Here is a 14259-nt window from a genome sequence, read left to right on the forward strand (position 1 = left end):
ATGCATGGATTAGTTTTTCAGCATCATTTTGAGACAGAATATGTCTGATTTTTGAAATGTTACGCAGATGAAAATAGGCAGACCTTGAAATTTGTTTTATGTGGGAATTAAAGGACAGATCCTGGTCAAATATAACTCCTAGGTTCCTTACAGTAGTACTGGAGGCCAAAGTAATGCCATCCAGAGTAGTTATATCATTGGATAATGTGTTTCTAAGGTGTTTAGGGCCAAGCACAATAACTTCAGTTTTTTCTGAGTTTAACAGGACTTTAGGTTAGTGTTGAATTTTATTTTATTTGACTTAAATTGAGTTTATGAATGATTATAAAAACACAAAGGAGAATGGACTGCAGATGATTAGTGAATGAGAACAGTAGTGTTGTGCAGAGTGGTGAGTATAACATCACTCTTTTGTTGTACTGATGGAATTAGTGTGGTGGAAATGACAACTTCCCCACACTGTAAGCCACATGAAAACATTTTAAATAAAATAACACTTAAAGACTGGAGTCCTCCACAACATCACCCTGCTGTCTATCCTGAATACATTCCATGCTGTGAGGCCAGATTCCATATCAATATTTGTATCACAGATTTTACACTGTCACAGTAATTAAAGAGTGCTGTGGTGTGTTGGCAGGGTGATGACTCCAGCCCAGGCTGACCTGATGTTCCTGGAGAACGCCAAGAAGCTCTCCATGTACGGAGTGGACCTCCACCAGGCCAAGGTGAGCAGGAGCCTAATCTCTGCAGCACTCTGCTCATCACCACCTCTTTATAGTTACATATTTAAAAACATGCTTCATGTAAGACATCCTTACAAGTATCCTTCATGCCTTCAAGCCCCCCCAGCGCTCCATATAAACAACATAGATGGTTAAAAAAAACAATAACCAAAAAACCCATACAACCTCGGATGTTCTGTGTGTTTTTAATGTCATGCATGTCTAGTATTTTTTTTAAATTTCATGTCATCTCATAAGTGTGCCTGCCTGGCCTGAACAACAGCAGGACATGTGACTTGTCAGGTTTTACAGCAGAAATCAGGTCAATCTGTTTGCATCAGCAGGGATTTAATCCAAATATGGAAGAAGGGACTTTCAGAGGAGTGTGCTGCCCCTCTGTGGTGGATGCTGAGAAGTACAATACATTTGCATCATAAAAGAGCTGCGGCATATGCAAAAACAGGAGAGTGTAGTCTGACTTACAAGGATAATCATTAGCAGTGACAATTAAGAGACAGAGCACAATGAAGCCTTGTCTCGCTGGAGGGAAAATCTATTCATAGCTCTATTAACCTTATATTCAGTTATATTGCCTCTTTGTCACTTCTGTCTGCTGGTAAACAACAGTAAATGCCTAAAAGCAGCTGTGTGTTGGGATGCACTACCAACAGGGTGAAGAGCCCGGAACTAAGTTTTTATAAGCTGCCAAACTGAAATACTGAGGCTTTAACAAGACAGAAGTGGATGTGGCATGTTTAAAGAATCAGCTCTAAATTTAAATTTTAAGCTTTTATCAAATCCAATCTGAACATTAGCAGGTGACTTAAATGTTTTATTATTGTAAAATACAAATGTTCAAATATTCAATTCAGATGTGTAATCACCTTTTGATGGATTTTTAGTAATAGTAAAATATGTATCTGATATATTGAAATGAGCCTCTGGATCCAAATATACAAAAGCTTTTACAATTATACAAAAAATATTATTAAAAAAAAAAATCTGAATCAGAAAAGTAACTAAAACTGTTAAATAGATGTAGTGATATAGAACAATTACAATATTTCCCTCTCAAATCTAGCTGAGTGGAAGTATAAAGAAGCATCAAATGGTAGTACCTCAACATTGTGTACAAGTACATTACTTGAGTACTTTATGAAGGTTCCTTTGTGAAGGTTCAACAGCCAGATGTGCTGATCCAGCAAGAGAATGTGATAAAGTAGCTTTTTTGAAGAGGTAGTGAGCAGTGATGCAGAGAAACAGGGTCTGCAGTGAGTGTGTGTTGCTCTTTAAAAAGCACTTTCCACCAACAGCATCAAAACACCAAGTGAAGGAATACATTTTAAAACAATGCCTCCAGTAGAGCAAGATAATTGATGACAAGCTGCACTGAAGGCTTGTGGTGGAACATCTTACCAACTCACTTCCTTTCATTTGTCATCTATTCACAATCTTGACTTTCTAAAACCTGCACATCCTGTTGACAGTTAATCAAGTGTGTGTGTGTGTGTGTGTGTGTCTCAGGATCTGGATGGTGTTGACATCATGCTGGGTGTTTGCTCCAGTGGTCTGATGGTTTATAAAGACAAACTGAGGATCAACCGTTTCCCCTGGCCCAAAGTCCTGAAGGTCTCATACAAACGCAGCAGCTTCTTCATCAAAATAAGACCATCTGAGGTACAGAGGGCTTTCAACAAATATTCATCCACATGTGATATCTGGTGTAAGGCACCAACCTTACTATGACCTTTAATAAAACCCTAAAGTTCACTGAATGATTGTCTTGTTTTAACAGGTGGAGCAGTATGAGAGCGCTATCGGTTTCAAACTGCCCAATTACAAGGCTGCCAAGAAGCTGTGGAAAGTGTGTGTAGAACATCATACCTTCTTCAGGTAACAGATGGTGATGTTAACGTTCCCATTCATGTGGCTGTTTATGACAATGCAAATATTTTCTAAATATGCTTGCATGCTGTCTGACCCCAGGTCAAATTAGAAGATTAACATATTTTCCTTTGTGTGCAGACTGACCTCTACTGAGATGGCCACCACACCCAGGAAGTTCTTGGCACTGGGCTCTAAGTTTCGTTACAGTGGTCGGACTCAGGCTCAGACCAGGCAGGCCAGCTCTCTGATCGACAGACCAGCTCCTCTGTTCCAGCGTTCCTCCAGCAAGAGGAACTCACACAGCCTGGATGGAGGTACGGTAGACTGTTCCATCTGCTGTTTATGTAGACGTATGTGTGTGCTGGTCTCATCACAGCTTGTAAAGCAATGATCAGTGCAGTGCTGGCTATTGAGTTCTCGGCTTATATACAGTATATATTGGGCACTTGTATACGTACAAGGGTTGGATGTGCACATGTTTAAAAATGATCTGTATGCAAGATTAGTTTCAGACCTTTTCAAGTCTTTGTAATATAACACTTATTAGTTATTGGTTACTGTATCCCTGCTCTGGCCATTTGTAGCTGAACTGCACTGTAAGAAATGATCCATTCTGTGTGAAGATCAAAAGTTAAGCCAAAGCTAATGTGAGACTTCAGCAGTCTGATACTACTTCTACCTTCAATTCTAAAATGCCATTTTCGTGCAAAAACAACATCACACACCACTGTAGGATATTCAGCTTGTTTTTGCAAATACATCCGTTCACATTAAAACGGTAAATAGAAACAGAGGGTCCAACGAAAGTTCAGTTCCAAACAGGGTGCTGCATTGTGCTGACCAGCACTGCATTGCTAGACTTTCCAATAGAAGAGGAAGCAATTAAAATGATCTTGACACTCGGTCACATTGCATTCACTTAGGACACAGTGTGACATAGTTAGAAGGCTATTGTGGATTTGGGTTTCCAGTGCCTTTAACCTGATCACAAGCTTACCTTAATCGTAACCAGTTATCTCTGCTATTCCTAATCATAACCATAACCTAGTCATAACTCTAACTGCGGAGGTGGTGCTACGTGAAACACAATTTTAACAGGAGGGGAACATTATTTGAGAGGGAACAGACTACAAGCATCTACCAGCATGTATCCCTCCACCATAACTCAGCAAGTAAACAGTGTCTGTGAAAACAAAAGGATTGTCTTTTGTTGGCCTCATTTTAGCTTGATCTGAACTAGGGAAATATTTTGACACTGACAGTGGATTTTGTGCATTTACTCATACATATGGAAAGAGGCTGATGCTTGTTTGAGGCCTGAGGCATGTTTGTGTTGGACATGACTGAACAGACTTAACTCAAATTAGACATATTTTCTGTAATTGCCTCAATATGAAGCATTTCATTATTTGAAGGATGTGTTTTATGCATCGTTTAGTGTAGTGATCAGCTTCTTGTTCAGTTTGTTTGAGACACTGTGACATACTGTAGGTAAGTGGAAAACCAGTCTGTGCATCTGTTCCAGGAGCAAATGTGATTGATGCTCTATAGGTTGTGGCTCCTGTGTGGTAGGAGACATTTGCAAAGTTTGGGCAGAGTGGCTTGTGAATGTTTGAGTAGTAAATGGTAAATGGACTGTACTTACAGCACTTTTCTAGTCTTTTGACCACTCAAAGCACTTTTACACTACATGTCACATTCACCTATTCACCCATTGATGACAGGGGGCTACCACTCAGGGTGCCAACTTGCTCATCGGGAGGAAACTAACCATTCACACACATTCATACACCGTTGGTGCAGCCACCGGGCGCATTTTGGGGTTAAGTATCTTTCTTAAGAACACATCGACATGTGGATTGGAGGAGCCGGGAATTGAACTGTCAATCTTCTGTTTGGTGGACAACTGGTCTACCTCCTGAGCCACAGTCGCCCAATGGTGATTAGCAATGGTTGGATTTTTTGGAGCCTGTATGATTGAAAAGACCATTACATTGACCCTGTGTCACTTCATGGCCAGTATAAATATCAGAAAAGGATTACAGCAACCTCTTTTAGTGTAGACCTATATATAACATGTGAGTATTGTATTAGGATAGACTGAAAAAAACCCTGTCCTTTATCTGTTCCCTAGTGGATATGCTTTTAAATGCTCCAATTACACACAGTATGCAGACGATGACATGATACTGCATTCCTTGCTGCTGCTTCGTATGCATCGTTAAAACGGAGAATGTTTCGACGTTGACTAGTTCTGTTCTTTCCCGCCGTTACTTTATACCTTCACTCTTTGATCGCGCATCGCTCCGTGCCTCACAGCCCTGTCATCTGGGAGCATTACGTAACTTGTGTACTTACTGTATAACTTTAGTTTTGTTTTTATTTAATAAATGATGCTGACGACACAGAGCAGGGTTGGTGGATTAAACCAAACTGCAGAACACATTCAAAAGCTTCTGCTGCTGTTATCTAATATCCTCTTCCTTGTGGTTTTAACATTCTTGCTTTCTTCATGTATGCAGCTTCCTCTCCCTGGTTCTATTCCTACTACTTACAGTTAGTCAGAGTTGGACATGGTTGTATTAAACGTGATACTTAGGGCTTAATTATAAATCACTGACACTGCTCTACTTTATGTGCTGTTGGCGTTGCATCTCATGGAAGTGTTCTGGATTAAATAACAAGTTTATAGCTAGCAGCGCTAGCAGCTGTAGACAAGATATCACATTATCTGTAGTACATAGTACATAAGATGCACATTCTTCTGCCAACCAACATTTTACACCCCCTACTGATTATTGCATAGATTGGGATAGATTGCAACATTGTATCCGCTAAGGTCCAGTAGTGGTTCTGTTGGATGTGCAGATGTAACACTACACTGCTGCCCATCAGCTGATTGGACAGCCACTTGATTCCTTTGAATGTAGCTGAGATCATCAACAAATATATTTAGAATTGCCAACAATCTGTCAAGTCTTGACAGGTGCTTACAGTCAGTTCTGCATCATCTCAGATATGATGTTAACAGATTGACAGTGCTGTTTTATTCAGAGAGATAAATTAAACATGAAGATTTGTTATAAACACTGAAATCCTCTTCCCCTGAGGCTCCCTACCGGTGTCAACTCTCCTGAGAAATGCTCTGTCTTCCTGCCGCCTTCTATCTCTCCCAGACACAAAGTCACGATGTGGAAGACTGAGCCAGGAGATGGTAATGGAGGTGTTGCAGGGCCCCAAGCAATGTCTACACCCGGACACTATCCAGACATGAGTTTTAACACTGAGATCCCACTGGGCGCATTTTTATTCCGTTTCCGACATAGTTTAGTTCCGTCCTACCCCACCAAGAGACATTTCAGAATCAGAGCATTGTGACTGCGGGCAAGCCATCCGCCTTTTAAATTCAGTTGCGCTGTAAGTACAGTAATTAGTAGTCAAAGCCATATGAGTGCCCTTGGGCTACTGCAGTAGCAGCACAACTAAATGGCCCGATTTTGTTTACTTGCTCAGATTTAGTTCATTTTGTCATTTTCCTGAATTTTTCTGAGTTTCTACTCTGAGTAAGTACGCTACGTAGGTAAATGGTCTGTTTAGCAATCAGCTTTAATCATGTTTGTTGCTGAAATACAATCGGAGGTGTGCAATTTTAAAAACTGACATGATGCTCTGAGCTGTTTTCTGTTTTTGACTTCGTGCCCAGCACGATCTGCTCTGTGCAGCTTTACCTGCCCGGTGGGGACAAGGCCTGGTGGTCTTAGTATCATTCCTTCCCAGGATACTTAAAAAAACATTTGCATTTAGCCTCATGTGACAACTACAACACTTGGCCTCAGGTGACTCCAAAAACTTGAATGACTGTCGATACAACAGCCAGGAGCACTAATGAACCAAGCGGCATCAACAACCTTTATAACAACCCCGCAGAGGTTAAATACCTGAGACTCCCCACCAGTCAGTTAGAACTAAAGAAGCCCCCTGGTTGAGAAATGTCTCTACAACCAGGTCTAGTTGTCCTCCATTCAACACTATTAGATAACCAATGACTGAGAATCTTCACAGACCTCCTCTAACAAAGTGGTGGGTAGATCATCAAACTGTATCTGAAAAGTCCTCGCACAGCTTTCCATTGCTGGAATATAATAGATCTTTATTGTCATTGCAAGTAAACAATGAAACTCTATTTGAGCAGTCCAATTGCAGCATAAAAAATAAAATAAGATATAAAATATATACACATAAAACTAACACATACAAACTAGCCAAAACTCACCTCACCCATGACCACTTACACATTCATACCCATAAAACTTGAGGTCTGAACTTGAAGGTCTTGAATCTGATGGTGTTGTCACTTCCTGAAGCTGACAATCTGCTAATCACACCAGTTGTATGCAGTGATCATCTTGGGACCACAAGCTTAAAACTCTTTGTAGATCCATGACTAAAACAGTGTGTATGCACAAAGCCTCAGGGGCTTTACAACAACCTCTATCCTCGACCCTTGATTCAAATAAGGTAAAACTCTCGATGGAAGAAAGCAACAGGGGACCAAACCCTCTCCCAGGACAGACAGAGATGCAGTAGATGTTATGTGCACAGAATAGACCAAGAAACAAAGTTACTGAAATACAGCACTGAAAACACACGTGATGGATTGATGGAAAGATGGATTGATAACATATTTAAGGAATCTGATCAGAAGGATATCAAGCAACTTTCCGGTGCCACCAAAGAAAGAATAGAATGAGGTGAGGTTGAATCTCCAGCAAAGAGACACCTAAGAGAACAGAGCAGACAGGCAGGAGAAAAGGGGGTGGCACACATCTCGGACACTCATGTGCTTGAACATAGACATTGATCACTACTCTATATAGAAGTTATTAGAGCAAATACATTGAATGGCTAATGTTTGAAAAAGTACAGACTATGACAATGTAATAGAGGACAAAGTCCACAGTCTTCATTCACTTCTTACTGGTGTTAACAGACATCATATCACTCCGATCCTGGCTTCTCTCCACTGGCTCCCTGTTCCTTTTAGAATTGATTAGAGAAGATTTTACTGATCACTTTTAAAGCATTTCTGGGTTTAGCTCCAAGCTGCATTGCATAAATACTCACCCTGCAATAGCTAGCCCACAGTGTTAGATCCTCAGGTGGGGCCCTTCTGGCTGTTCTAAAGTCGAGTGTGAAATCAGGGCCCCTCTGCTATGGTACAACGTTTTTTTATTATTACCTTTCAACGTTACAGTATTTTTAGTGCCAAAGTCCCTCTTTTGGTTACTAGTGCAGTGTCTGTTCAACACGTGCCTGTTTGAAACAGTGTGCTTGACCTCCAGCCACTACTTTAACACATAGTCAAATGAATACAGAATATAAATATACTAAATAAAATAAATGCATCCTAAAATAAAGTAGATGATCATATTGGGCTCTTAGATCATTTATTTTCTGTGCCTTCAGTTCAGATGTGTGTGGGTATGTTTGCTGCAAAGATTTGTGCTTTGTCACGAAGTAGCTCTTCACAATCCCCACGTTCTCAGAGTATATGCGACATACTGACGTTGAAATGCCCGTGGGCAAAAGGAACATGTAAGAGTTTGTCCATTCTTGATTAAAAGCTCTGTTTCCGCTGTCTACTTTTCTCTTTTTAGAACATGCCATGTGAAATTATTTTTCTCTGACTCGCTTATTTCTCCGACTGTAGGCTCTCGTCTTGTCTCTCCCCAGTCTGTGTGCATCTCACTCACTGACTCCAGTCCAATGCACAGTTTTGATTTACAATGCATGCAATTGGTCTGTGAGTGCCGTAAAGGCTACAAAAGCTTTGGTGGTTAAAATAGAAATGCTTTGTCAAAATGTTATAATTCTCAACAATTTATGGATTGTAATGAGTAGAATGAGCTTGCACTAGGCTCTTTCTCGGGTCTTCAGCAATACACCTACAGTACCATGTGTGAAGTCAATCAGATGAACAATGATTGAGTAAAGCAAAGAACAGACAGACAGACAGACAGAGGCTCCGTCTTTTACAGTTAAATACTTCCACCACAGCTCAACAGGGAAACACTAAGAGGGAATTTGATGCTAAAAAGACTGTAAATGTGTCAGATATCACTTGATATGACTAACTCACACTGATGAAGCTCAATAGAAGCTGATCATCTACTTTATAATGACTGTGTGGACACACTGTGGATTTTGTCTTCCATCACTTTACATTGAAAGCACATGTGAAGGAGATCTTTTAATAGTCAGTATGAACAGGAGGAATGATTACAGAGAGGAAAAACTCTTCACTGTTCATATGTGTAAAAGTGTATACGTATATTTTCTTTGGACCCTCCCCTTTTCTTCTAATATAACAGTATTGTGATGGTACTTAAACCAGGGGTGTCAAACTCATTTTAGTTCAGGGGCCACATGCAGCCCAATTTGATATCAAGGGGGCTTGACCAGTAAAAACATTGCACTTTGACCCCATCTCCTGTTAATAATAAACCTTTCAGGGTAAACTGTCTTCAATACTTTTCTACTGTCATTTAGGGTGCATTCATGTTACTCGACACACATAATGCTTTCAAACTGTCATACATTGTACCACATTATCATATGAAACAAACAATAAAGTAATTAATCCCATTATCTGATACTTTAGCATTTGCCAATTCATAGCATATATCTACAATACATACATACATACATACATACATACATACATACATACATACATACATACATACATACATACATACATACATACATACATACATACATACATACATACATACATACATACATAAATCACAACCCGTCATAAAACTAAACAACAAAACAAAACAAAGGCAGGTCAAATTAATACAAGGCAGGTAAGTAAAACAAATAAAGTGCTGTGAGTGCAAGAGTCAGTGAAATATTGCTGAGCTGAGCCCCCCTAAAGGTCTGATCCTAGAATCTCCACTGATTGAAGCAATTGTCTCTCCCCTCTGTCTCCTCCAGCCATGGCCTCCACTCCAGACAATAAATCTACTCGTCCAGTCAGCGCTCCTATCATGTCACCGGTGTCTCCCGGGGAGGCGACCCCGTCCCCGTTGCTACCTACCCTGCCACGCACTGACTGCCATGATGGCTCCACACCCAGGGGTCGCCGCTCAGCAGACAGGAAGGCAGAGTTAAAGGCGGCGGGTCGGCCAGCAGAGTCCACAAAGAGCCACAGTCCCAGACCAGAGTCCACTCCAGAAATAAAGGTAGTGGAAACAATTCTGTACATCACTAAGTTGGGCTTTTCACTCAACAAGCACAAAAAGAGAGATGTGAAGGTAGTTAACTTCAGACATCAGAGAAAGCAAGAGAGACGTTCTTACTGGTTAATGAAATACACTGTTTTTGAGGTGTTGGTTGCTCACTTATCATTTGAATAATGAAATCATCATTATTATGATCGAGGCATATTTATTTAGCAGAGTGCCACACATTTACTGAAAGTTGAAATTTTAAGGACTGTTAATTTATTCACCTTTTTTCTGAGAGTGAGATGAGAAGATTCATCTCAGTCTTAAGTCCAGAGAGATTCAATAATCAGAGACACATTGTTATTAAATATTCATTGTTGTTTCTGTCTGAAATGTGTCCTGCAGACCATTAGATGGACAAAGTGAGATTTAAAGAGTGAAATAGTATATAAGTAAGTAAAAACTTTAGCTACATTTTGTTGTGAGCTTTCTTTAGACTACTTATGGTACAGTACTGGCTAGCTAACATGCTAATGTTATAGTTAACAGCCTTTTCGCTAACCATTTCTTTTTCAATATTACTTCAATATTTCAGTATTTAATTCAATATAATGTCAAAATTGTATAGTTACTGAAATGGGGACAGTTTGATCATAAACATAGAATTCAAAGCAGATAATAAGTGGTAACAGCTTGGTTAGGAGGCCCCTGTGTGCAGGTATCATAATAAACCTGGAAACCTCACTTTGACAACAAGATTTTGGAAAGCGTCACAGTCACTGCTCCTGGCCAAGAAATATGTCCAGCATATAACTCACCCTGTAAACTACAACTTACTAAATACCTGTTAATTAGTAAGCTTTAGAGCTGTTGGTAGATGTATGCACAGAGCCACTAACCACATCCTGACTCCAGCTCTGTACTTAACATATGAGCTTAATTAATTATCTCATCTAACTCATAGAAAGAAGCAGAATAAATGTACTAAACTATTATTTAGAGTGTTTGAGTGGACCTAATAAAATAAAGTGTTGTGGAGCACTGGGATAAACAGGACAATGCATCACAAATTTTTCTTTTAGCTCAATATAGAACAGAATAGTTTTAAGGAAGGTTTTAGTCCTGACTGTGCATGGATTTGATCCTGATGTGTGAGCTGTATCTGTGCTACCAGACATTGGCCAGGAGAGAGCGGAGGCATTCCCCCTCTGTGACCACCGCCAATGGGGAAAGAGAGAAAAAGAGCCAGGTTTGTTTTCTTTGCATGATCAGACTGAACCAGTGTTGTGTAAAAAAAAAAAAAAGGAGATAAAAATATAGATATATAGTTAAATAAATTAGCAATTCCAAAATAAATAAAGATGATAAGTACTGCATGCAGTATATTTTAAAAGAGCAGGTACACAATAAGCAAGGACAGTTGTCAAAATGGGGATACAGCAGCATGTAGACTACAGTTTATCTTTGGGGGTAAAAAAAAAAAAAAAAAAAGGGAAAAAATCAAGGAAGATAGAAAAATAGAAAAAGAACAAAGTGAAAGACATTGTAATTAAATGTAAAGAGCGTGGAGAATGAAAGTATTATAAGGTATGGATGTTGATTTTCTATATTTTTGAGCCACACCACTGCACTGGGTGGTGTGTTCCCTCATTATGAGGAGATTGGTCACATTAGTTTATTTAAAAATGGCTCCAAAGACTGAAAACAGCAATAACATTTTCAGTCTCAGGAGAGTAGTTCCTTGTATGGCAGATGCCACCGCACATGTGCATGAACGCAGTTCTGGTTACAGAGTTTGTCTAGCTTGTTGTGTTTCCTAACACAATCTCATGACTTTGTGCTACACTGTACATTGTAAAGAACCTTAGTACAAAGTCAAGAGGTTATTATATGTGGCACAACAAGCTAGCAGCAGCAGATTAAAGTAAAAGAGAGAATGTCTGAACAGATAGGCCTGCTTGTTTCACTCAGCCTTTATAAGTGACTGACCTTTATTTGTTCCTGTTTATTTGAGCCCCGGATTTGATATGAGAATCTACAGCATAACGTTTATTTAAGTACAGAAAGTGAAGTTGTATGTTGTCACTGTGTCACAGACAGAAGAGATGTTAGATCACCGGTCCATGCATGTGTCTTACAGATGATTTGTTGGTTGAGTTAGCGTGAGGCAGTATTCTAATACAAACATAACTATGTCTTTTCTTGTGATGGCTGAGCAGCACTCTCCTCAGGACAAATCAAAGACGGAGATGGTGCGAGTGAGGAAGGTTAGCATGCTCCTCAGCTGGTGTTTTGCTGACTTACCATCCTCATCCCTGCATCAGTTACACACCATGAGACTTTTCATTTCCTTTTTGTCTTCACACAGTGCTGTTTCCTATCACACAAAGAGACTCTGAGTGTTTTAATCTCTGTACTGTTCTATGATTTCTGGCTGTTTGTCTCCCTATGAAGATGTGTGTATGTGCTGTGAGTTGTAACAGAACTTGCTCTGGGACCACAAAGAAATCTATCAATTGTGAAAGTTATTACTTGGCCAAATAATTGAATGCTTCTTTTAATAAAAGAAGAATATACTGCTTTACAAAATAACACTAATGCGAGGGAGGCCCAAAATAATATGCTAAATTATTCAATAGTGTATCATCTTATAATAATTGTAGTATTTGCAGGGTGAAGTGAGGTATTTGATCTGACCTGGCATTAAAACAAACAGGTTAAATAGACTCATTACAGTAAATACAGGCCTCAAAGTACAACCACACTGTGACTTCCAATAAGGACTACCTGCCTGAGCAAAGTTCCAAAAGAATGCCATCAAGCATTGAACAGCAGACAGGCAAATGCTTCTGACTTGGCACAAGGATTATCTGTGGAAACTAGAGACCGCTCAGACAGTGCAAAGGACATTGCATGAAGTCAATCTCTACAGACAATATACAAATTAACAACCATTGCTCAGAAAATGGCACAAAACTGCAGATTAAGCTTTGCCAAAGGACATGAAAAGAAGCCTGATTAATATTGGTGTCACATTCCTCAGATTAAACCAAAATAAATTAGTTTGGATCAAATGAGATCCAACATGTTTGGAGTGGACCTGGCCAGGACTACCACAGTGACTGCATAGTGCCAACTGTGAAACATGGGAGGTGGGAGTGTGCTGATATGGGGCTGCATAAGTGCAAAAGGTATAGGTGAGATGACATTTATACATAGCTCTATGGATGGAAGTTTGTATACCTCAAATACTGTATGTTGGCTGCTTCTCTTTCACTCTGCAGTCCAACTCATCCCGAACCATCTCATAGGGTTTAGGTCAGGTGACTGTGAGGCAGCCTATCAGCACCCCCTACCCCTCCTCCAGACCATCACACCTCCTCCTACATGCTTCTCAGTGGGAACCATACATGCAGATACCACCCTTTAACTATCTCTCAGAGACACAGTGGCTGGAACCGAATGTCTCAAATTTGGACTCAAACGACCAAAGTACAGTACTAACCCATTCCAGGAGACTACCTAAGGGAAACTGGTTGAGAGAATGCCAAGTTGTAGGTGATGGTGTATTAGGGGATGGCAAATGAAGATGTGCTGAAGTCAGTTTGCCTTGCCAGTCTTTAACAATCCAAGCCAAATGGTTATGCATATGTTTCGGGTTATATTCCTGCCATTTGGTCAGTCCACATATCTTATTTTAATTCATTTGCACTACATTGTCAGCCAGAGAGTCAGGGATGCATATATAAAACATACTGCAGCTTGTATATGTATACTAAACTGAGCTAGACTAGCCTCAGCTTGTCAATCACTTTTGAAATTCTAAGATTGAAAATGTTCATGTATCAGTCAGGGAGAGTGGGAGTAAGAAATGAATGTTTTTTTTAAAATATGCAAATCCCTGAAGTGACTGTAGTGAAAAACTCAACAGGCAGACTCACAGTGATGCTTCTCCTCCTGTACACTCCACTGCACTGCAGCAGCCTTTGCATGCACAGCATGTAACTTGCTTCCACTTCCACTCACAGCAGTGAGTGTGTATCTGCCTGGCTTCTCATAAACATGACTGGTGTGTGTGTGCGTTTGTGCGTGGGAGGGAGGGCTCAGCAGTGGACGAGTGAATCCCCTGCTGAGCTGGGCACACTGGATGTTGGTTGTGATTGATGTCATTGCCATGGTCCGTGCTGCTCATTGGACTCGACTGCAAATCAAATATTCAAATGTTTGAATGAAATCTGCATTTCCAACAAGCTTTTCCCTTTTTCTTCATTTTCCACAGAAAAGAGCTAAGAAACTTGAGGGTGAAACTATTTATATCAGACATAGCAATTTAATGTTGGAGGTTTGTATTTTAAGTCTTCAGATATCTGTTCTGACTGTTTGCCGTCACGTTTCTCTGTCTGCATGGAATT

The 14259-nt window shown here is 40.0% G+C and overlaps 1 protein-coding gene across 1 annotated transcript in view; it reads left to right on the forward strand.

The window, feature by feature from the left end:
• epb41a (erythrocyte membrane protein band 4.1a) overlaps positions 1-14259 on the forward strand; it is a 52694-nt gene that overhangs the window by 9409 nt on the left and 29026 nt on the right. The window contains exons 7-14 of the mRNA XM_062436630.1: positions 641-728; positions 2250-2402; positions 2521-2618; positions 2751-2926; positions 9615-9862; positions 11022-11096; positions 12067-12114; positions 14127-14189. Coding sequence (XP_062292614.1) covers positions 641-728; positions 2250-2402; positions 2521-2618; positions 2751-2926; positions 9615-9862; positions 11022-11096; positions 12067-12114; positions 14127-14189 — 949 coding nt within the window. The remainder of the gene's footprint in view (positions 1-640; positions 729-2249; positions 2403-2520; positions 2619-2750; positions 2927-9614; positions 9863-11021; positions 11097-12066; positions 12115-14126; positions 14190-14259) is intronic.

The sequence above is a fragment of the Scomber scombrus genome, chromosome 16 (assembly GCF_963691925.1).
Source record: "Scomber scombrus chromosome 16, fScoSco1.1, whole genome shotgun sequence".
Classification (NCBI taxonomy): Eukaryota; Metazoa; Chordata; class Actinopteri; order Scombriformes; family Scombridae; genus Scomber; species Scomber scombrus.